Source organism: Heterodontus francisci, chromosome 27 (assembly GCF_036365525.1).
Source record: "Heterodontus francisci isolate sHetFra1 chromosome 27, sHetFra1.hap1, whole genome shotgun sequence".
NCBI lineage: Eukaryota > Metazoa > Chordata > Chondrichthyes > Heterodontiformes > Heterodontidae > Heterodontus > Heterodontus francisci.
The window spans coordinates 23,245,010-23,270,067 of record NC_090397.1 but is presented as its reverse complement, the minus strand read 5'-3'; the positions used below and the strand labels follow the sequence as shown (position 1 = coordinate 23,270,067).

General features: G+C 41.3%; 1 protein-coding gene across 2 annotated transcripts in view; it reads right to left on the bottom strand.

The window, feature by feature from the left end:
• The window catches only part of vwf (von Willebrand factor), a 125,126-nt gene extending 102,172 nt beyond the window's left edge, over positions 1–22,954 (bottom strand). Inside the window, exons 1-14 of one of the 2 annotated variants that reach the window (XM_068059005.1) lie at positions 22,845–22,954; positions 22,551–22,608; positions 22,073–22,228; positions 21,851–21,953; positions 18,975–19,183; positions 15,935–16,059; positions 14,974–15,187; positions 14,259–14,381; positions 14,052–14,163; positions 12,274–12,320; positions 8,309–8,445; positions 8,084–8,222; positions 3,068–3,168; positions 2,793–2,988 (exon numbers count right to left, since the gene is read on the bottom strand). In XM_068059005.1, the coding sequence (XP_067915106.1) occupies positions 2,793–2,988; positions 3,068–3,168; positions 8,084–8,222; positions 8,309–8,445; positions 12,274–12,320; positions 14,052–14,163; positions 14,259–14,381; positions 14,974–15,187; positions 15,935–16,059; positions 18,975–19,183; positions 21,851–21,953; positions 22,073–22,228; positions 22,551–22,608 (1,720 nt within the window). In that variant the 5' untranslated portion in view covers positions 22,845–22,954. Of the gene's footprint in view, positions 1–2,792; positions 2,989–3,067; positions 3,169–8,083; positions 8,223–8,308; positions 8,446–12,273; positions 12,321–14,051; positions 14,164–14,258; positions 14,382–14,973; positions 15,188–15,934; positions 16,060–18,974; positions 19,184–21,850; positions 21,954–22,072; positions 22,229–22,550; positions 22,743–22,844 lie in introns of those variants that run through there. The other variant, XM_068059004.1, reaches the window with a different exon arrangement.
• Between the last annotated feature and the right edge of the window lie 2,104 nt (positions 22,955–25,058).

The following is a 25,058-nucleotide window of genomic DNA, read 5'->3' as shown; positions in this document are numbered from 1 at the left end:
CTGGGCAAGTGGAGGAAGTAATAGTGGGTGACCATTTTGGAGATAGTGACCATAATACAGTAAGTTTTAGCATAATCATGGAAAAGGACAAAGATAAAACAGGAGTATAACTTCTACATTGGGGGAAGGCAAATTTTAAGAATCTGAGAGGTGACCTAGCGAAAGTGGACTGGATACAGCTACTTGAAGGAAAATCAGCGGCATATCAGTGGGAAGCATTCAAAAGTGAGATACTACAGGCACAGTGCAGGCATGTCACCAAAAAGATAATGAGTGGCACTGCCAAATCTAGAGCCCCTTGGTCATCTAGAAGCTTATAGGGTAAATTAAAGCAGAAAAAGAAAGCTTATGAAAATCACAAAAATCTTAATATTTTAGAAAGCCTAGAGGCATATAGAAAGTGAAGGGGTGAAGCAAAAGGAAATTAGAAAAGCAAAGAGAGGACATGAAAAATTATTGGCAGGTAAAATCAAGGAAAACCCGAATATGTTTTATCAGTACATTAAGAGCAAGAGGATAACTAAGGAAAGGGTAGGGCCTATTAGAGATGTACAAGGGAACATATGTGTGGATGCAGAAGATGTGGGCAGGGTTCTTAATGAGTTTTTGTCTCTGCCTTCACAAAGGAGAGGGTTGATGTAGACATTGTAGCTAAAGAGGAGGCATGTGAAATATTAGATATGATAAGCATAATGAGAGGGGAAGTACTTGAGGGTCCGACATCCTTGAAAGTGGATAAATCGCCAGGGCCGGATGGATTGTATCCCAAGTTGTTAAAGGAAGCCAGGGAGGAATGGCCTCATTCTGTGCCGTAATTTTTCTATGGTTCTATAGTGTCACTAGAAGTACAGACATGTGTCTGTTATATACAGACTAATGCAAGTGGTGTTCACTTGACATAGAGAACAGCTTTACAGTAAACCTGGGGAACAAAACTAAAAGGAAGTAATTATAAATGGAGGAAACGTTAACCTCAATATAACCTCAAGAGTAATAACTTCAAACTTAGGGCTCTTAATTTATGAAGTGGACGTCTGTTTACTACCAGAGTTCTGGTATTTAGTTCAAACATTCGAAAAAGAACACTACCTCAAGTTACAGGTTCATGGCATAGCACTACAGGATTGTAGGATATGAGCAACAGTAGTGCACTGTCACATGAGCTGCATGGCACAGTGCACCGAGGCAGTAGTGTATAGTCTTGTGCATGATTGCTGCATGTGCTACATTACCAAACTCAGCTACACCACAGTGGTAAAGCACCAGGTGGAAACTGGGGGTTGGGGAGGGCTGGGAATCAGGGTGCCCTTATGCATCGAGAGTGGAGGCCCAGGAGCAGGTGACCTTTCTGCCTTTTAGTTGGTGATTGTGCACAGCAAGGAAAGAAGTGAAAGAAAAGAAAAATGATTTTTAAAAGAAAACAACAACTTCACTAGCTGCAAAGTTCTGAATTTATTTTTTGGCCCTCCAAATAGAGTTGCTGTTTACTGATTCTATTTTTGCCTCCTTTTGAGTCATATTTCCACCTGGTCGAAAGGAGATGACGACAATGGAGTTAAACCCAGAATAGTATTTGTTCGCAACAACTCTATTTATCTACGTTTAAATGCATTTATGTTGAAGATATGTGAAATTATAATACAGGGCCAATTATGCCATACGGCAACAATATTTAAAATAAAAGGTACAATGTAAATTGATGTTTTGCTTGCACATCTCTATGGCATGCAATAATCCAGCTATCTGTAGCACCAGAAGCTGCAGCTTAATCGCGGCTGGGGATTCGAGCTTACTTTGCACTCTAGTCAAATGGGTCAAATATATTGCATCACTTGTGCCCTTCTCAGAGTTTTGTTGGAGAAGCAGAACAAAAGCGTCGCTGCTATTTTACTTTCGTTTATTATGAACTGCACCGTGATAAATGAAGCAAAATATTTCCTTTGCGAGAAAAAAGTATGGTTTGAATATCTATCTGAATAATGAGGGCTAAGAGGCACATACTGTTGTGTTTAAAATCTGGAGTTTCTAGCTCCTTCCTTCATTTGCATATTTCCACAGAGCACTTGTTTCAATAAACCATTTGACTGTGTTTACATATCTTCTCAGAGATTGGTCACATGGGCCATGTTTCCTGCTGGCATCAAAACAAATGCGTGTGCTGCTTGACTGAACTCTTCCTTTAAAGTTTATTTTTCTGACTTTTATTCCTAGAGGGAAGGGATAATCTATCTCATTTAGGGTGTCTGATTTATACTGTTGGATATCTCAATTAAAACAAAAATTGAAGGAATCCCAGTTTTAACAACTCCGCCTTACTAGAAAAAGACTCCCCTGGAAGTGAAGGAACTTTTAAAATATACCAGTAGATGCCAAGTGTTAACAGCATTAGAGAACCCACTAACATGTCTAGACCTGCTTCAAGTAGCACTATTGTTGTTGTAACCAAAATGAAGGCTTGTTGTAATGTTCCTTTTAGTTTTTCATACATAAAGTGTGCTGCAGATTAGTTTGTATAATTTAGAATGCTAAATATTCAATCTAAAGGTAGATCCAGCACTCTGAGCAGGAAGTCACGTTCGAACAGAGTGCAGATCAGAGGTCAGGCTATGACACAGCAACACCAATTTTCCCTTCAAATCTGTATCCCTGCTGAGGGCACAGGACCTCCGGTTTGATATCCTTATTTTTCACTCTGCATTAAGTCAAAATGCCAGGGAGAATATTTAAATATCCATGTTGAATTAAACAAGGCACATTCAAGACTTTTCCAAAATGTATTGAAACCCAGTTACCTCTCTTGGGATTTAAATTGCATGGGTCAGCATTTATCCGCATCAGGTCAGCACAACCTCCATTGATCTTCCAGGAGTTCCCAAAATTGACGATCTCTGTTTCAACAAGTCCGGATGGCGTGAGGAAGTCATCTCCTTGATTTCCATTGAAATTTCCACACAGGCCGCAGGTTGTACCTGTGTGTATGGAGTCCAGCTAAAGAAAGAAGGTGAATGTTAATTCAGTGCCAGAGCAGTACAGAATCTGATACGCATCTGCGGGTTTCAGGGTGTACCTTCAGATAAACTTTTCCGTACCCATCCCAGTCAAACTGAAAATTTTCCTCGTAGGTCACCCGAACTGATGACAGAACGGTGTGCTGAATACGAAGAACACCTACAAGAAATAATGCCAATCAGAATGAATGTGTTTAGATAAGCAGCAATGTAATTTTAAACAAAGTATTGCTGTGAAAAACAACCAACTTTCCTCCTGTCTCCTTAAGTGAGACATATAGTCATAAAAATTACACAGGGCCATTCAGCCTACTGTTTCTGTACTAGCGTTAGCTTTTCAAATGGAGTTAATTATTTTATTTCCATGTTTTTTTAAAATTATAGTCAAGATAAGTAATTGTTCAGGAATGGTATGCTTCCCTTTTCAAACACCCAGTGTCAGCATCAAGTACTCCCATGTTAGATAATCACAAATAACGTACAAACATATGAACAATGGCGGTCAACAAAAGAATGTTTCGTCCATCCAGCCTGTCCACATAATTATAATACTTTGTGCATCAATTTCCAATAATAGACATCTTTGTCTGTCTTAGTGAGATTTCCAATTATTGTTAAGTTAAAGACAGTTTAGTAGTTTAGATTCATGCCCACTAGGAACTGAATGGAGACTGTCCAAGCATATTTCAAATGGGATCTGTATAGTCAGCAGATGGAAGAGACTTTCACATAACATTCTGAGCTGGACAACTCCATATTTATATCACATAATCAAAGTAAAGGATCTATACTCTATCCACTATCAGCTGTGAAGATAGATCCTCACCTACACCTAAGAACATAGAAACAGGAAGAGGACATTTAGCCCCTTGAGCCTGTTCTGTCTTTCAATGAGATCATGATTGATCTGTATCGTAACTCCATCAACCCTACAACAGTCTTCTTTTTACTAAACAGGAGAAAAATGAAGTCTTTCTCCATTAGTAACAAAATTGCAGAAATATGTTGCTTTCAGCCATGCAATTGTGAGCATATAGTTTTGTTATTGGCAGGGCAAAGGAATCAACAAATCACACCCGCCACAGTGAAGGTGCTCATGAGTCATTTAACACCTAAAAAAAATGAAACTTTATAATGTTAAGGGCAAAACTACAGAACAAGCAAGCACCGAGGTGGTGCCATAGACATTAAGAAGTTCACTCTATACGATTGAGATAATGATCAATTCTGTTCTGGTATGAGTTTCTGAAATTCCTTTCTGCAATATTTTAGCACATGAATCAACCTGTCTATCCCTCTCTGCAATGCTTGTTGAAATGGGCAATGGCTGTCAAAGTACTGCAGGGAGAAACTTGGTTTACCTACGTTAAATGCTGATACCAGAAGAATGCGGATTATCGTTTTTACCCTTACATGAGGAAGCTCTGGTGGACTTGTTTGGAAGAGATAGTTTCAAAGACATTGTGACAATGGGATAACTTTTCATTAGTGGAGCCAATTGCCCAATCATTCCATTGAAATCACTGGAATCAAAATCAGGCAGGTTCTACTCATGATCTACTCCAACAGCTTACTTCTCATGCCTTTGAGGAAGAAAATTTACTCCAATGAAATTTGAAAGAACAGATAAAACTAATAATGTACATTATATGTATGTTAGGTACAATTTTAAAGGGGTGCAGTAACAAAGAGACCGAGGGTATTCATACACAAGTCTCTGAAAGTGACCAGACAAGTCGAGAAGGCTATTAAAAAGGCATATGGAATCCTTGGCTTTGTAAATATAAGCATTCAGTACAAAATCAAGGAAGTTATGCTAAACCTTTATAAAACATTGGTTAGGGCCCAGCTAAAGTATTGTGGCCAATTCTGGGTGCCATACTTTAGGAATAATGTCCAGGTCTTCGAGAGGGTGCAGAGGAGATTTATAAGAATGGTACCAGGGATGGAGAAACTGGGGTTGTTCTCCCCACAGCAGAGAAGGTTGAGGGGAGATTTGATCGAGGTGTTCAAAACCATGAATGTTTCCAGTGGCAAATGGTCAGCAACCAAAGGAAACAGATTTAAGGTAATTGGTAAAAGAACCAGAGACAACACGAGGAAGAAAATTACACAAATCGTTATGATCTGGGTGCATTGCCTGAAAGGGGGGTGGAAGCAAATGCAATAATAACTTTCAAAAGGAAATTGGATAAATACTGGAAGGGGAAGATTTGCAGGCTATGAGAAAGAGCAGGGGAGTGGGACTAATTGGATAGATCTTTCAAAGAGCCGGTACAGGTGCAATAGGCTGAGTGCCCTCCTTCTGTGCTGTATCATTCCATGATTCTATATACATATGCTGTGCATATATATAGCTACATCAATGTTGTGAGACACAGCAAATGCGTGAAAGCGTATAATACTGCATTAATTAAATGGAATATTTTAAAGTATGCTTATGCATCCATATTATTCCATCTGTTGTCTTCACAGGACAATTAAAATTCAGTGGAATACTAGCTGAATTAAAAGAATGCCGCATGTCTGAGAATTAACTATCACCCTCTTCCCCCATACTTGAAGCAGGCACTAGTGCGCATATTCACACTCTGGGAGCAGCAGTTGCGATGCTGATGGTAAAATACAGCATAAAGCACTGAGCATGGGTGGGGAATGGATAGCAGTGATAGTGGTTTAAGAGGAGACCTTACACTGGCCACTAGGTACAGATCAGAGCCCTTGCTTGCTAAGTGTGTCTACTTCGAAGTGGGGTTAATATAGAGGTGTTATATTAAGCAGTAACTTGCCTCCCTACAGTCAAAATTGGAAGGTGATCTGGGAAGACTGGAAGAGTCTAACACCCAGTTATGTACAAGTGACAACATGGGGAAATATTAATCTGAACTGCAGTCAGTCATTGAGCATGTGACAGCTACAATGATATCCAGTGTGCAAGCTTACAAAAGCCATAAGCACAGTAATGGTACCTCTCATGAATGATCCACCATTACTATGGAGGCTTTATCTCACTTGGAAAACAATTGCAGGCAACAGTGACAGGAACATTTCAAAATCTCACAGCTGCACATTGTTCGACCCTTACGCCAATCAGTGGGCATGGTGCCATGTCTAGAGAACAATAGAAGCAGGAAGTTGACACTCATATTGCCAACACTTCTGTACTATCACGTAGGTTCTGATCAGTGCCATCTCGGAAATCACTCAAGCCAGAGGCTATAGCAAGAGACCCCTAGGTCTGATGCAGATCCCAGAACTTCAATCGAAGGTATAAGCAGATGCTGCCATTCAGCATTTTGTTATGTAGCCAACACCAGTGCAGTTAATTAACCGATTACCTCCCAGGATTCATTTGTCTCTCAATGACTCCGCTGTTTCTGTTACTTATTCATTGGCAATCTCATCATACTCCACAAGAAAAATATTAAAGAGGTCTCCATATTGTAGTATCAGTAATTCTTGCCCACATAAATTTGTTTACCTAGAAATCATGTAGCATAATGGGCTTGATTTTAACTCTGCTCACCTGACAGGAAACCAGGTGGAATTTCAAGTGATCCACCTGACTTACTGGCACTGATCTCATTGACTTTCTGCAGGTTGCAATCCTAACCAGCTTTTCTGACCAGGTGAGTAAGACACCTGCCCAATATACAGATTGGGCTTCAATGACTTCATTGAGACCTGACTGCAATTTTAACTCAAGGCCCACACAGAGAAGGTTTTGCAACTTCCCGCTAGTAACAGGAGCACCCAAAGTTAAGTGGAATATTTTTAGTTTTTTAGTTTTAAGAGAAACAGGAGTGTTCTTCTAAATCGCACAAAGAGACCATGGGCCTTCCCTGCTCCAGGTTTTTCTGCCCTGACCACAGGCCTTCCTGACCACCCCTCCCAACCACTTAACTGAGTTCCTTCAAGTTGCTGGTGGTAGCCACCTGAAATCCCACTCCCCCTGGCAGACAGCCATCACTTTCTACCAGGTTTGGGTGGGGGCCTGACTGGGGCTGATAAAGATCCAGCCCAGGAGTAAAAATCTCCCCGGCCTCATGCTTACGAGGCCATGACAGTTGGTGGTCAGCCTCAGTCCCTGTCCACACAACTCCCTCTAGGATTTGAAATTGGCCCTTAAATCTCCTACCCTAAAGTCACAGCATGTAAAGGAGTGGGAAGGGGGTGGAGGAGAGTGGGGCTGGAAGCAAGTCGGGAAGCCAATGGGCTGGATCTTGTTGTCCTCCCCACGTCGGATTCTGTGGCAGGGCAAGCTGGAGAATTGGAGTGGCAGCAGCTGCCATGGAACCAGACGCCGGGATTGCCGGGCCTGATCTTCTTGGGGGCGGGGAAACTCCATGACAGAACCTTCGCTACACTGCGATGAGACCCTAGTTTAAATATTTAAAATACCTCTCTGCATAAATTTCAATGTTATCCGCTGCAAACTTCCCATCCATTCCCGGTCTTGAACTTGACATGCGGCCCTCGCATGCCTTAACTTTCTGGTGCCACCGAGAACGGGAAAAGGGTCAACTCTGCATTCTGTGTATAGATGAGGGATGGCAACCTTTTAAAAATGGCGCAAGTACCTGCTCCTGCATCAGATGCCATTCACGGCATCACCAATGCTTGCCCCGCCACGTGATTGGTGGGGGGGGGGGGGGGGGGCGGCTATCGACAGTGTATTAAGTGGCTGCCCACTGCAAAAATCATGGCGGTGTGGGTCCCATACGGGGCGGCCGCCATTTTCTGCACCCACTGCCTCTCCTGGTGGCAGGACAACAAGATCCAGCTATACTAGAGCAGGGGGTTTGTGGGGGGAATTGGAGAAGAGAAGTCCCATAGAAACATTGGGAACCCACATTATTGCAAGAGGAAATCTGAGATTCCCAGAATTTAAACAAAAGAAAGCAAGACACAGAGAAGGAAGTAAAATAAAGAAGGTGTCTGTTCCCTGCTTTAACCAATTTCCTTTTCTTTCAACCAGTTAGCAAACTGAACAGTAACTAAAAAAGTTTCCTTCATTATACTGAACCTGTAATCTCTTATAATGCAGTTACGATAGGTAATAATTAAGTGTAAACCTTGAATTAGCGGTGGCTGTATGTCCATGCCATTCACTGAAACTCTACCGCCATGTTTAAGTTTAATTGTCATGTTTCCCAGCTCTCGGAACTTCAGTGTAGCCGATCGTATGCAAACTGCGTCTGGATCATCTGCACACTAGGGGAGAGAGTTCAAAGTTTGAACATTGCTGTTAACCATGAGCATTGTTTAACATTCAAAGTAAAAATGTCCATCTTTTGTACCTGCACTTTCTCGATGAAGACTGCAAATGTGTTTTCTTCACAGTCCTTTGCCAGTAAGTACTGGCACATCCCACTGAAGGTGAAATACTTATCATCAAAACTCTTAAAGTGCGATTGTCCAATGACAAAACATTCCCCTAAATGCAAAAAAAGTTAAGACATTATACAACATTGGTTTAGCTTACTGGCATAACACAATGTTGTGTTTCATTTGAGATCAAGTATATTTTATTCAATTAATTTATCTCAAGTGCATGTTCTTTCACAAGTTCTTCCTCATGATTTGAAAATGCTGGGGCTTTTTACCCCCATCATTTACAACAACTGACAGGTTCCTATAGTCCAGGATTTTTATCACCTGATCACTACTTCTTGGTTTATCTCATCTTCCATCCAGATTTTTAATCAATTGATCAGCTTGGCTCAGATGGTAATGCTTTTGCTTCTGGGGCAGAAGATCACAGCCAACTCCAGGATTTAGGAACATAATCTGGACAAGCATTCCAGTGCAGTGCTGCATTGTCGCAAGTGCTGTCCTTTTGCATGAGAACACTAAGCCAATGTTCTATCTGTATAATTGGGCGTAAAAGATCCTATGCGGCTAAATGAAGATGAATATGGACTTCTCCCAGTGCCCTAATCAACCTCTCTTCCTCAACTCACATCACTAAAAACAGATTAACTGGTCATTTATATAATTTACTGCAAGTGGGACTTGGTTGTGAACAAATTGACTGCCATGTTTCCCTATCTGGTAACAGTGCTTCAAAATGAACCGTTGAGAGACAGGGTGTGTTCAGTATTGCAATGCAGGGAAATGCGGCTGCCAATTTGCACACAGCAAGGTCCCACAAACATAATCTGTTTTAGTGATGTTGGTTGAGATGTGATTAAACATGGCACTTATTTCTTGGTTATGTCTTGCATGAAGGCTTTAGCTCTTCATCTAGATTTTTCAGTTTATGATTGTATACGTGCTTTGCACAACACGGGTGCAGGTAGATTTATGATAGATTTTAGGTATAAAGTTATATGAATATCTATTTCAGCATCACCATTGTGAAGAAATCAACTGGAGGATTTAGAACATGTAACGATTGCAGTTTTTAAAATATTGATAGGGGACAGAATTCAGCACATATGTTGGTGCCTAGGAGTGAGATATCTGGAACTGGAGATGTCAGCTCATAGGGGACACTAGCATAGTGATAACGTTACTGGATTAGTGATCCAGAGGTCTGGACTAATGCTCCAGTATCATCAGTTCAAATCCCATCATGGCAGCTGAGGGGAATTTAAATTCAATCAAATAATAAATCTGGAACAAAATGCTAGCCTCATAAATCATCATAAAACTACTGGATTGTTATAAATACCCGTCTGATTCACAAATGCCCTTCAGGGGAGGGAATCTGCTATCCTTACCAGATCCGGCCTTCATGTAACTCCAAACCCACAGCAATGTAACTACCCTCTGAAGTGGCCTAGTAAGCCACTCAGCTGTATCAAACAAGACAAATCACTTGGTATCAATCTGAGCACTGGAAATGACAAAGGCACACCCTGCCCAGTCGACCCTGCTCATTAACATTAGGGGACTTGTGCCACAATTGGGAGAGCTGTCCCACAGACTAGTCAGCCTGACAGAGTCATACTCACTGAAGGTACTGCATACAGCAAAGGCTATGGGCCCTGACAACATCCCAGCTGTAGCACTGGAAGCACATGTTCCAGAACTAGCCATGCCCTTAGCCAAACTGTTCCAGTACAGCTACAACACTGGCATTTACCCGACAATGTGGAAAATTGCCCAGATATGTCCTGACCACAAAAAGCAGGACAAATCGAACCCAGCCAATCAGCACCTCAGTCTACTCTCAATCATCAGCAGAGCAATGGAAGGTGTCATTGACAGTACTATCAAGTGGCACTTATTCAGCAACAACCTGCTCATCAATGCTCAGTTTAGGTTCCGCCACGGCCCAGACCTCAGTACAGACTTGGTCCAAACATGGACAAAAGAGCTGAATTTCAGAGGTGAGGTGAGAGTAACTGCCCTTGACACCAAGGCAGCATTTGACCGAATGTGGCATCAAGGAGCCCGAGCAAATTTAAAGTCAATGGGAATCGGGGGAAATTCTCCACTGGTTGGAGTCATACCTAGCACAATGGAAGGTGGTTGTGGTTGTTGGAGGTCAATCATCTCAGCCCCAGGACATCACTGCAGGAGTTCCGACCTTCCCTCCAATGTAAGGTCAGAAGTGGAGATGGTCACTGGTGATTGCAGTGTTCAGTGCCATTCGAAACTCCTCACATACTAAGGCTGGATTTTACCATAGGCAGACGGGACTTTGCCACCAACGTAAAAGTTGGTGGCAAACCCGCTTCCGCCTAGCCCGGGGATCTGACCCGGATTTTACAGGTCCCCGGGCTTTAAGTGTCCCGAGGTGGGACTTCCACTCGCTTGAGGGAGGAGGTCCTGCCTCAGTCAGCTGCTGGCCAATCAGCGGGCCGGCAGCTCTTAGTCCCAACAGTGCCAATGTGGCCATTGCTGGAACTTCAGCCTAGCCGATGCCATGGAGCCAGGACTTCAGGAAAGTTGGGCTTGCCTCACCAGGGGGTTGATTGGTCATGGCGGCGAGGCAAGGGTAGTTCTTTGGTTGGGGAAGGGGTGCGTCTTGGGTCCTGGGGGTGGGTTGGGAAGCAGAGGCAGCCCTCAATCGGGCACCCTGTGCCCAACTGCCATGGCACCCCGCCCCATGCAGAAAGGCTGGCAGCTATCACTGGGTGGCCTTTCACATCCCCAACACGCTTGCTTGCCACGGGTAAAATGCCCATGGAGGTGGGCGAGGGCCCTTAAGTGGCAGTTAAGTGGCCACTTAGGGGCATTGATTGGCCTCGCGCAGGCAGGCTGTCTCCCCCACACCACACCCCCCACCTGCTCGACTGGCCGCTGTAAAGTTGGCCAGCGGCAAGGGAAGGGCAGGAAGGCATCCTAGAGCACCTGCTCAATTTCATGCCGCCCCCACACCACCATCTGACCCGCTGGAGCGGTGTAGAATTCAGCCCTAAGAACCTAACCATCTCCCTTCGACATTCAACGGCATTACCACTGCTGAATCTCCCACCATCAACAGCCTGAGGGTCACCATTAGAAACTTAACTGGACCAGCCATATACATACTGTGGCTACAAATGCAGGTCAGAGGCTGGGAATTCTGTAGCAGGTAACTCACCTCCTGATTCCCCATAGCCCGTTCACAAGGCACAAGTCAAGAGTGTAATGGAATGCATTCCACGTGGTTGGATGAGCGCTGCTCCAACAACACTCAAGAACCTCGACACAATCCAGAACAAAGCAGCCCGCTTCATCAAGACCCCATCCACCACCTTAAACATGCACTATCTCCACCAGCGGTACACAGTGACAGCAGTGTGCACCATATACAAGATGCATTGCAGCAACTTATCAAGGCTCCTTAGACAGCACTTTCCAAAACCATGGCCTCTACCACTTGGAAGGACAAGCGCAGCAGACACATGGGAACACCACCACCTGCAAGTCCCCCTCCAAGTCACACACCATCCTGACTTGGAAATATATCACTATTCCTTCACAGTCACTGGGTCAATATCCTAGAACACCCTCCCTTTTAGCACTGTGGGTGTACCTACACCACACGGACTGCAGCGGTTGAAGAAGGCAGCTCACCACCTTCTCAAGGGCAATTAAGGATGGGCAATAAATGCTGGTCTTGCCAGCGATGCTCACATCCCATGAACGAATTTTTAAAAATTTTACAAGATGGAGTCTGAGGTGGGGACGGAACCATAGTAAAAGATTAACTGTATGCTCGAACTATTAATTACACCCTTGATTACAGGGAATTTTAAACAAAATCTCTCTCTTGTAAACTGACCTGAGGATTATTGTTACTGTTTTCATTATATAGTAAGATACACACCTGGACACTCCTCATTGCTACACTCCCATTTTCCGTGGCTGCAAATGCTGTAAAACAAAAGAACAAAGAACAATCCTGAACTGGTGTAAGGAAAGGAAAGATGATGATAACATTATTCAATTGGGATTTCCATGTAGGTTGAATAGAAAGGTCTGGTTCAGGCACAGTGCCGCTTGGAGGCCAGAGGAAAAAAAAATTGGGCTGTGCAGTACAGGCATAAAGTGGGCCTTGTGTCTCTGCGCCCATCTCCACCACCCCAAACCATATCCAAACAATTAGCATAAAAATAGAGGGATTTTCAGACCTACAATTTCATGCTTCTTAGAAAAAATTAAAGCACAAGGTGTCTGATGGTGAAATATGTCTGACAGAAGTATTGATGCTACTTTAACAATTGAGACAATAAAATCCACCATTAGTCATTAGGATGTTATAATGAATTTGTGCCCATACTGATATTTTTTATATATCTATTACAACAATTTTAAAACAATTAAGTACAGATTTTTCCTTTATTTTTCCAATTTCCTCCTATCCTTCTTTCCTATCTGGGACATAGTTCCACACATCAGGAATGGGAAATTTAGCTGATTTTTCCACTCCATAACTCAGAGGCACTAAGAGCAATAAGTGTTCTTAAAGCTGACTGGCACTAAGTGAATTGCGCAGAGAGCCGGTGCAGGCACGATGGGCTGAATGGCTGTAACAATTCTGTGAATTCTGAGAGACATCATAGCTTCTGGCATATAGTCATTGATATAGGGAGGATAGGTAAGGCACAATATAACATCTGGGTATGTAGCGAATCAACAATCTAGGGCAGAGACTTGGGTAGGGGAGAGCAGGAGGAATGGGATGATGCATTGAGTCAGACACACCTCATATATTCACATTCAACCCAGACTGATAAGCTAAAAACCTTTGTTTTGCTATAAAGGTCCTTAACGAAATTGATTTGTACAGTTTCAATCCAGCCCTTAGTGAATAAAATCCCTACTGTGCAAAACTGCCTGTCATAAATGGAGGTTTGTTGTAGGTACCGTCTCAAGTTCAGTGTCAAGGCCAGACAGTATGTGAACATTCAATCAGTGCAACTTGTCTTCATGTAATGACACAAAATAATACATGTGCTATGCTTCTCTACATTAGTGGCTCATCTTACTTAAGATGACTTAAGAAAAATACTTTTAAATACGTTTCCTGCTAATCTTCTGAGTCTAGGCAAAATCCTGTCCTAGCAGCTTTCTTTTTTAAAAAGCTGACTGTAAGTAAGTATTTCTACCCTGTTGAACACCTGGGACCAGGGACTTTGAAACACAATGGGTGTGTGTCGTTTATTGATTACCGAGACGAACTATGGTAATTGTTTATTCTCTTCCGTTTGGTTAAAATAACTTCAATGCCCAGTGCATGAGCAGTTTAACCACCTTTCATCTCAGTCTGTGCTTTTTCTTAAACTTATTTAAAAACTCAACATTTAAATATAGTTCTCTTCCAAATCCTTGGTGTAAAAAAAAAAAAATCCCAAAACATGATCACTTTCCCCCAATTCAGCACCAATCTGCAATCTAGCTCAGAAAGGACACAGGATGTCTGGGAGGAAATAGAAAAATATGCATTAGGTGTGAAGAAAGTGGGTGGGGGAGGGGGGTGTTTTTCTAAGCTTGCCACAGTCAATTGCAAATATTGCTTGATTGGCACTCCTAACAGCTAGCTTGCTACATTCCACAGCTAAATGTTCGATGATAATCATTACAGACTTTAGTTTCAATACTAACCATGTATGGCAGTCCTGGGAGATACTTGAACCCGAAGGGTATTGTTTACCCATGTGCATGCAGGAACATTCTGAAGAAGCTACACAAGTGTCCCCATCCAGTACTTTCCTATCTGAAATCCAAACATTGTATCATAAAGCATAGAATACTCGTGCAATACAGTGCTCTCAATAAATGTCTGAAATATAATGAGCAAAAAACAATCACCTCCACAAGTGCAGCCATCCATGCATTGTTCGTGACATAACTGATTGATACTTAAACTTCTGCATGTTTGTGCACAGGCTGGCACACACACTTGATATTCCATTCCAGTCGGACATTTCAGTACTTGTTAAAACAAAAAGTGCATTTACATCAGACAAAGTTAGTTTAAAATAAAAGCTGGGAAGTCATCACCCTTAAGCATTATCTACCCCAAGGCGTTCAAGGTATGGTAAGCTGGTCCAACATCATATTCTTCCAGGTTTCCAATACTACACGTGATCCTTAGAATTTAGGGTAGAGATCGCGATTCTATTTGGATAATACATTTGCTTGTAAAATCTGCAGTTTGGGACTAAACCTAAACTGTAGAAAAGTGGTTTCTTTGGTACACTTATGTATTTATCAGCAGAAATACCATCACATAAACTAACAGTCTAACGTGTATGGGATTGGTTTAAATGAGTGAATCAGAATATTTTCAGTTTTCAGATCTATTTCACTGTTGACTTTGTTTTCCAGTTTACTAATAATAGTGACAATGTGCATCTGTTTACTGATCTTATAAAGTAACTTACTTGTATGGAACCAGGTAAGGACAAATAGGAATAGCAATTAAAATCAAAAACAGATCAGATTTCAAAAGGAGCTAATCTTTAATAATTGCATCATAATCGTATGATACAACCGTAAGAAATTCATTTGAAAAAGTACTTACTACAATCACTTTCTGTAAACCAATCATTGAGGAGTAAACCTTTCTGAGCACAGGACCTTGCATATTCCAGAAATGCTTGACAGTGACAATTCTTTCCTTCACAGTGGCATGTATCATCCTCACAACTAGCAATGAATGGCTCTGGATCCACATGATCCTTACATTTTCTGAATGTTTGACTAGTTTTGAGCATTCTGCACTTTTCCATGAAGTTCTATGTCCAAAAAAAGTTCATTTTATTAGAAAAGCACACTTTCTGCTTCTCTCTCTCTCGCTCACACACACACACTTTCATTCTTTCTTTCCTCTTCCTCTCAAGCTCTTTTGCCACCATCAGCAATTAACCAGTTTTGAATTTAGACACCATAATATTGTAACAAAAGATAAAACCACAGTAAAATGTAAGTTTTATTGCCATCATTTTAACTTTATACTTCAAAAATAATGGGAAAATTATATATATTAGGGGCAAAGTTTCAAGAGCAAAAGGAGCCCTGGAAGAGTGGGCTTTCAATGTTTCTACATGTGTGTGCATATGTAGATCAGTATTTGAGTGTCAGGTTAACATTTTCAGTGGTGATAATCCCACGCACTGGAAAAAGTCCACTTACAGGGAATTTAAACAGACTTCCACAGAATCATGCATATATTAGTTGGTAAAAAAATATAGCTAATTAAAATAAGTTCTGTTCAACGTCTAAAATATATGCGTAAATTAATGTATGTCAAAGAAAATGTAATCATTGACTGGCAATTAAAAATCAAATATGACTCGTGTCACTGTATCTGTCATTTTCCCGTCTTGTTTGCACGGAACAGATAAAGAACAGGAAAGAGCAGGGGAGTGGGCATAATCAGATAGTGCTTTCAAAGAGCTGGCACAGACGTAATGAGCCGAGTGATCACTTTCTGTACTGTAAGATTCTATGATCCTATATCTTTATTGAAATGCTGAACTCACGTTTTGTATTGCCTCAGAGGACATATTGCAGGTTTTACTGGGAGGAGACACTCGGTTGCATATCTCCTCAGCACCATGCATTGCCCAAGAGTTGGCAAAATCATAGCTATTCTCCACCTGGAACCCTGTGAAAAAAAACAGTGGTTTTAATCATTGTAAACACTTTAACTTCCCAAGGTTTATCACTTGAATCCTGCTCTGACAATAGCACAATGGAATCTTTCTGTTAAAGAGCTAAATTTCAGAATATGACTACTATTTCTGGTAAAACATGTCACAATTCAATGATTTACTGCTCCAAAAAAAAAAATCTAATTTAAATTCCTTAAACAGTGCAAATGTGACAATTTATCCTGAGTCAGCCATACAAATAAAACTAATTAGAAAGTGAATATGATCTTCATTAATCTCTTCCCGATTCATTTCCACCCTATTTAAGTTTCTCTATTGTTATAGCAAATATTAACTATTCATTCTATCTGAAACTGTCAATTGGTAATAAAATGATGTAATCTTATATCACATGGTTTCAACTTTGCTCATTTGCATCATTCTTGCCTCAGAGTAGGAAGATTGTGGGTTTAAGCTCCAAGAAAAGACTTGGAAAGATAATCTAGGCTGATATGTCAGTGCTGTATTGAGGGACTGGTGCATGATCAGCCATGCCATCTTTCAGATGGGATATTAAACAACAGCCCATCTGCCTGTTCATGGGAATGCAAGAGATCCCATGATACGATCAGTGCAGAGAGCCTCTTAGTGTATTGGCCAACATTCCTCCTTCAATCAACACTGCCAAGCAACAGATTAACTGGTCATTGTCGCAATTATTGTTTGTCGATCTCTGAATTCAAATTAGATGCTGTAATTACTTACATAACAACTTCAAAGTAACTTATTAAGTTAACAACTTATATTTATATAGCACCTTTAACATGATAAAACATCCCAAGGTGCTTCACAGGAGCATTATAAAACAAAGTATGACTCCGAGCTACAAAAAGAGATATTAGGTCAGATGACCAAAAGCTTGGTCAAAGAGGTAAGGTTTTAAGGAGTGGCTTAAAGGAAGAAAGCAAGGTGCAGAGGGAGAGAGGTAAACGGAGGGTATTCGAGAGCTTGGGGCCTAGGCAACTGAAGGCACGCCAACCAATGGTGGAGTGATTAAAATCAGGGAAGCAGAAGAAGCCAGAATTAGAGGAGTGCAGATATCTTGGAGGGTTGTGGGGCTGGAGGACATTACAGAGATAGGGAGGGGTGCAACCAGGGAAGGATTTGAAAATAGGATTAGAATTTTAAAATCAAAACATTGTTTGACCAGGAGTCAATATAGGTCAGCGAGCACAGAGTTGATGTGGAACTGGACTTGGCACAAGTTAAGACACAGGCAGCAGAGTTTTGGATGATCTCAAATTCATGGGGAGTAGAATGTGGGTGACCAGCCAGGAGTGCATTGGAATAGTCAAGTCTAGATGTAATGAAGGCTTAAATGAGAGTTTCAGCAGCAGTTGAACTGAAACAGAGGTGAAGTTGGGCGATGTTATGGAAATGGAAATAGGCAGTAGGTAATATATAAATGCAAGTTTTTTTAACAGTATCGTTAATGCTGGCTCCAACTCTTATTGCAACTTTAGCCTGCATTATTAAAAATCATTGACCCACCTATTCCTGAAACCATCATTGAAAAAGTAGTTTTGAGTTCCAAGATGCTTTAAAATAAATTTAAATGGAAAGTAACACCCAGCACCAAAGCTCAGAATGATTACATGTTTGACTGCAGACCAAATTAACAATTTCAGTTGAGTTGTATATTAAATAAAAACTGATGCGATGATCGGTCATTGAAAGAAGGATGGTTACATTTGTGCATAGCTTAATCACTAATTTATATGCAAATTTAGATAAACACTAAAAAGTGCTGTTAAAAAGCCAATTGTTTTTATTATAATAATACCACCAGGAATGCGAGTCTCTTTAGAGACAAGCCATAATTAGTACTAATAACGCTTAAGAAACAGAGAGAACTGGGAGCAGACGAGCTGTGTTAGTGCTCATTACGCTGGCTCTCTAATTAGTGAGTGCATAAAACTGTTCTGGCCACATCACTATTGTTTTGTTTTAGCCACATTACTTATTTCAAATTAATTCTACAGGCTATGTGAATCTTAACCCAGTTGCTATTTAGAGCATAGGTTTTCAAACTGGGAGCCAGCAGGCTTTGAGGGATCTCCTCTGTTCCCCAACATTATCAGATCAGTCACCATATTTGTGCATTGGTTGATTCACTAGCACATTACTTCTGTGGCTGTATATGGCCCCTGGGTACCCCCTTCCAAAAATCAAATAAAAATGCCTTCTGTTACAAAAATAGTGCTTTATTTTGGGTTACTGGCATTGTCCTTTGGAAGTTAGGATATGAAGTGCCCAAGAGAATGCCAATATTTGCAGTGGGGGAGGATCCTCAGAAGCATGTCAATATTTGTAGAGATGCCTAGGACAGTGTCAATATTTTCAACGGATCCCCAGGAACATGTGAATATCTGCAGGGAATCTACCGGACAGTGTCACTATTTTTAGATTATTCTTAAGAGTGCAATAGTTGCTGAGGTACCTTGGAGGTAGTCAAGAGTGCATCTCTATTTTCAGGAGATCCTCAGGAACACCTCAGTTAATGTAGGGAAATCCTGGGAGCATGCCACTACTTGCAATAAGTCCCTGGAATGTCAATATTTGCAGAAGGTCCCCAGGACAATATCAGTATTTACAGGAGATGCGCAGGAACATGCCAATTTGTGGAAAGGGTCCCTGGGAATCTGTCAATATTTGCAAGGATCTCTGGGAGCATTCCAATATTTGCAAGGGGTAGCTGAAAGCATGCCAACACTTCTAGGAGCTACTGAGGAGTGTGTCAAAATTTACAGAGTGTACCTAGGGTAACATTATTTGCAGGAGGTCCCTAGGAACGTTTTAATATTGGCAGTAGGTTTCTGCTCAAATGTTTGAAAAACAGATGATTATTCATTAATAATTACTACATTACCTTCTTGAGATATGTAATCATCTTGAGGGAAGTTATTGTAATTGCCACAGAGTCCGCATGTCCGACTAAAATATTTTTTAGACAGCATGATGATCACATTTCTACTGGTGTCGATCCTAACTGTGAACCCATGTTCATCACTGGATATGATATAGAAGCCTGCTTCTGTTCCTATGAACACACCGTGGGATGCAAAAGGCAGCAAGATCCTATCAAAATAACAAAAATAGAATTAAGGTTACAAACTGCATGAACGCTGTAGTTATACTTGAAACCATCTCTGAAGTGCACTTATACTTCTGCAGTACTATGCTTTCAGCATCTACTCAAAGGGAGCAATTTTAACCGAGCATGCCTGCTGGGGAAACTAACTGGAACGAGTGCAATGCTGGTCTTACGCCCGCCCAATGTTACTTTCCATTGAAGCCAATGGAGAATAATATGGGGAGGAGGGAGAGTGTAAAACTGGTTTTCCACCCAATCCCCTGGATTTCCTGGCTGGTGAGTTAGGTTAAAATACTGCCTCCCCCCTTCTCCCACCAACCCCCAATGTATCAGCATAAAAAATACAGAGAAGCTCCCCTTTTTGTTTGTCTATGACCCCCAACACCCCCGCGCCCCCCCCCCCCCAACTGCAGTTCAACTGCGGCTGGTACAAATCACCTTTTCAGGGTGCACCTTCATTGCAATTGTAACTCAACTCAAACTGGCAGAAGCAAAATACAACAGATGCTGGAAATCTGAAATAAAAGCAGAAAATTCTTGAAGTGCTCAGCAGGTCTGGCACATCTGTGAAGAGAGAAACAGAGTTAATGTTTCAGGTCTGTGACCTTTCATCAGAATGGTCATTGACCTGAAATGTTAACTCTGTTTCTCTCTCCCCAGATGCTGCCAGACCTGCTGTGTATTTCCAGCACTCTCCATTTTTATTCCAACCAGGCAGAACATGGTTTACATTGCCTGGCTGCAATCTCAAGCTGACCTGTTTAGGTCCAGGTCTACACATCCCCAGATACAGGAATGAGCAGAGCTTGTCTTCTAAAAGTCAGAACTATAAATGTTGAGCGAACTGAGAGGGAAGAATCCCCGCTCTCGTAAGCTCGGAGAGTTCTATCAAGTGTTCAAGAGCATGTGCAAGTCAGATTCGAGGATCCACTGGATTCATAGAATCATACATGTTTAAACCTTGCATTCATTCTGCATATGGTGTCAAACTGAACAGTGTGAGACTGTATCATTCAGAGAACTTCATTTTGCTGTGATCCAGGCATCTCGGCCTTCAACTCTGCTAGTTTAGTGTGGATGTGAAGCAACACTAAACTTTTGTGGAAATGCACCTTTAAACTTGTATTTTTCTTAACTCTAGGAAGTTAAAAGAAATTGACTGTCTCATCAGGTCTTCAATCAGCAAAGTGTGGGCAGGGGCACTGTACCCAGAGCAGGGGCACTATGTGAACATGCAAACATACAAATTAGGAGCAGAAGTAGGCCACTTGGCCCTGCTCTGACATTCAATAAGATCATGGCTGATCTGATTGTAACCTCGACTTAACATTCCCACCTACCCCCATAACCTTTCACCCCCTTGCTTATCCAGAATCTATCTACCTCTGCCTCAAAAATATTTAAAAACTCCACTTCCACCGCCTTTTGAGGAAGAGAGTTCCAAAGACTCACGACCCTCTGAGAGAAACAATTTCTTCTCATCTGTCCTAAATGGGCGACCCCTTATTTTTAAACAGTGATCCCTAGTTCTAGATTTTCCCACAAGAGGAAACATCCTTTCCACATCCACCCTGTCAAGACCTCTCAGAAACTTATATGATTCAATCAAGTAGCCTCTTACTCTTCTAAAATCCAGAAGATACAAGCCTAGCCTGTCCAACCTTTTCTCATAAGAAAACCTGCCCATTCCAGGTATTAGTCTAGTAAACCTTCTCCAAACTGCTTCCAATGCATTTACATTCTTCCTTAATTAAGCAGACCAATGCTGTACACAGTATTCCAGATGTGATCTCACCAATGCCCTGTACAGCTGAAGCATAGCCTCAATACTTTTGTATTCAACTCCCCTCGCAATAAACAATAACATTCTATTAGCTTTTCTAATTACTTGCCGAATCTGCATAGTAATCTTTTGTGATTCATGCACTAGGACACCCAGATTACAGCATGGCTACCCAACCTGTACCCGACCGGGCCCAATGATATGTGTTGGGTTCGGGTTGGGTCGCTCCTGGGTCAGACACAGTGACAGCCAAGATGTCAAGGTGGAAAATGTGCATTTGGAGTCCCCACTAGTCTGCAGTGAGCGATTCCATCCAAGATAGAGCACAACATCTTCAATAAAGTTGATTATGTTTTGGTGGCCGGGTCGGGTGCAGGAAAAAGTCAAAGGACTCAGGCCAGGTCAAGCTCAGGTCGGATGTGGTTCTATCAGGCTCGGGTCAAGTTTCATTTGTAGACCCGAGCAAGCCTTTAACCCCAGATGCCTCTGCATCTCAGAGCTCTGCAATCTCATACCATTTTGATAAAATGATTCTTTTTTCTTCCTGCCAAAATGGACAAGTTCACATTTTCCCACATTATACTCCATTGCCAGATCTTTGCCCATTCAATTAACTGGTCTATATCCCTTTGCAGCCTCCTTAAGTCCTCTTCACAACTTACTTTCCTACCTATATTTGTGTCATCAGCAAATTTAGCAACCATACCTTCAGTCCCTTCATCCAAGTCATTGATATAAATTGTCAAAGGTTGAGGCCCCAGCACTGATCCCTGTGGCACACCATCTTGCCAACCAGAAAATGACCAGAGTAGGGGCACTGTTCCCAGGGCAGTGCTGCACTAGTTATCAGATTACCTAAAAGTGTTACCTTTTTTGTCTCACAGACGCTTCTCCTTTTAAAGTTAAAGTGACTTCAAAGTATTCTCCCAGATACAAAGAAATGCTTTTCCGTTTTCCAGCCTGGTAGTTACCTGAAAAGTACAGGAACAGGGTCACTTACCAAACATTACCATGGAAATGGTGATTTGGAAGTCAATCTCATACAACCGTATAAATTGTAATTTAACGTTTGCAAGTGGGATGGAATTACCTAAAAGGGAGAACGAGCGTTTGAAGCAGTCGCCGGCCAGCTTGTAACTGCAGTGTCCTGGAAATTCGTAAAAGTTCCCATCGAAAGTCTGGATGCGATATTCACCGAAAAGGCTACATCGAGCATTTTGGTTCGGTTTGTTCTTGACCTCCTGACCTGTACAACAATAAAACACAACTCATTCAGTTTCACCTTCTCACAGTGGTGACCACCTAACTGTACCGTTACTTCTGTTCAGGATTTCACTCACTAAATTCTCCAGGTACTTCAAGACGACTAGTCTCAAAAATACTGAACCTGTTGGGGGAAAAAAAAGTTCTTAGCCTAATGCACCCAAGAAATCGGAAATAAAATGGAATCAGTTCAGCAATACGGGGGAAAAGGCCTGATTTAGAGTTAGGTAATTAATGCCAATATAATGATTACATTACTTAAGATCAATAATCTGCAGCATTAGAAGTTGAACGGTTCTCAATACCTTGAGAATGGACCATCAAAGTGAAAACGAGAAGCAGGGACAGGTAATCTCTCACCATCTGTATGAACGAGAGAAAAACAATTAACAAAGCACCGTCCAAAATCATTAGAGTTTCCATTTCTCTCCCACCCACTCTCTCCAAAAATAAATGGTTAGAGCGAGAAATCTCCATCATTTCCCTTTTGACTTTCCCCTCTGTCCTCTTCAATGTTGCTGTCTTGAGTGATGTTTAAATATCCCTCAATGACCAGCCCTTGCTGCCGTGCAAAGAGGTGAGAGATAAGCAGCAGTTACCTTGGCTCCTGGAAGACAGACAAGGTCGAGAACGAAGCTGACTTCAACACAACGCTAAATCAACATGTTCTGCACTTCAAGAGGGTGAACTCCAAGAGCTGTTATGTGCCTTCTTGGGAAAACAGTTCAATTTATACAGGACAGGAACTGTGGAATAATCAACATTAAACGGTGGGGGGCGGGGGGGAACCTTTGCACGTTACATCCGTTTGTAGAATCAGTGTATCACATTCAATAGAAACTGTGCAGTGTTAATTGCTCTAAAGGAAACAGTGGAAGGAAACTGGATAAAATACACTGACAGATTTACCAGAATTTAAAGAATTGGCTAGCTTCTAAAGCCTAGATTTTTTTTCATAATCTCTGTAATGAGACTGAGAGATATTTCACACTCCAAATAATTTCTGTCAGGAACTGACTTTAATTGGTAAGTGCTTGAATCGTCCTTTACCTGTGAGTTATGTTTTATTGTTGGCATTCCACAGAAGTTGTGATGTTTTTATTGTTGGAAGCATAATATTTATAGAGCTCCTTCTAATGTGGGACTGACAGAACGTGTAACAAATCATCTGCTTATCTCTTAACTAAGCTACAGTATTGATGAGAAGACATAGCATCCTTTATAAATTTTATGATGTCCACATTATTGGAAGTAACCCTAAAACAACGGAGATCACATCCTTTGGACAATGGAATAAACTCGGAAACAAGGGAACGATTTCCCAAAGGGATAGCCATTACCTGAAACAGAATGTCCTTGCAGAGAAGGTAAACAGATCAGTGGTGGAGGGTTCAAAATAACATCGCAAGGAGCGGGGAAAGTCTAAATTTGAGCCCAAGGGGTGGGAGATGAGGATTAATGAAGTTGTTGCAATAGTTGAAGACTTGGTTGAAAGAACTAGTGAGGAAATATTAACAGAAGAGAAAGAAGCTATGAGGTTGTGAGAAATAAAAATACTGTTGTAGAAGGGATATCAAAAATTAAAGGAGAATACCATGAAGAAGAATAAGGGTCAATGTTCAAAAAAGCAGATCCAAAATTAAATGTGACGTACATTTTGATGCTTTAATAGCTATGAAGGTATATGATATAGTAGCTACAACAGAGATATGCCTTACATTAGGATTGAACTGAATATTTATGGTCATAACATTGATAGGAAAGGTGGGTTTAGAGGATGAAATGGCATCATTATTAAAGGATTTTATCACTGTACTAAAACAGAAGACTGTGGGGGCGGTGGGGAACAGTATTAAGACAGATCCTTATGAATGGAGTTATGAACTAGGGAAGGAAATGGTACAAGAAAAATTGGGCAATAATATTGGGATGCTTTTATCTATCATGATAAACTTGAATAGAGATAAAGCATGTGGGCAAAGTCGGAATGCTTTTTTAAAAAATGTGTATAGGACTGCTCTCTAGATTAGTACGTTCTGCGAGAAGAAGCAAGGGAAATGACTGATGCGAGGATGTAAAGCCTAACAATGGATTTAGATTCAATGTAAGAATAGAAAGGATAAGGAAGGGTTAAGTATCAGGGTTCTGGAGTTAACAAGAGACCTGGCTCAAATGAACTGGTCATTAATTAATCAAGGATAGTCACCATGGTTTTGTTAAATGGAAGTTATATTTGACAAATTTAATAGAATTGTTTGAAGCATTGACTATGAATAGATAAAAAGAACTCAATCGATGGAGCGCATAGGGATTTTCAGAAGATTTTTTGTTAAGCTATCTTTCAAGAGGCTTACTGGAAAAAGTCAGGTATATTGTATAAAAGGAAATGGTATAAAAGCAAGGATAGAAAGCCACAAGATAGACAGGAAACAAAGTGTTAGGATAAACGGGTGCTGCCTGGATTGGAGACACGTTAGAAGTGGTGTACCTCAGGGACCTTTGATTCTTGGTATATATAGATGATTTGGTTTGGGTTATAGGGAACAATTCTTGAAATTTGCTGATGACATGAAAATAGAAGATTTTGCAAATAGCAAGAAGGGCTGTAAGAGACTTCAGAATGGGCAGACAGGTGAAAAAAGAGTTTTAATGAGGATAAGAGTGAGGCAATGTATTTTGGGATGAAAAACATCAGGATTGACAGTATATGCTTAATGGGAAGACACTAACGGACATGAGAGGAACAAACAGAGATAGTGAAGGCACTGGGGTACCTAAGTGTTCAACTACATAATTCCCTGAAAGTGTCAATG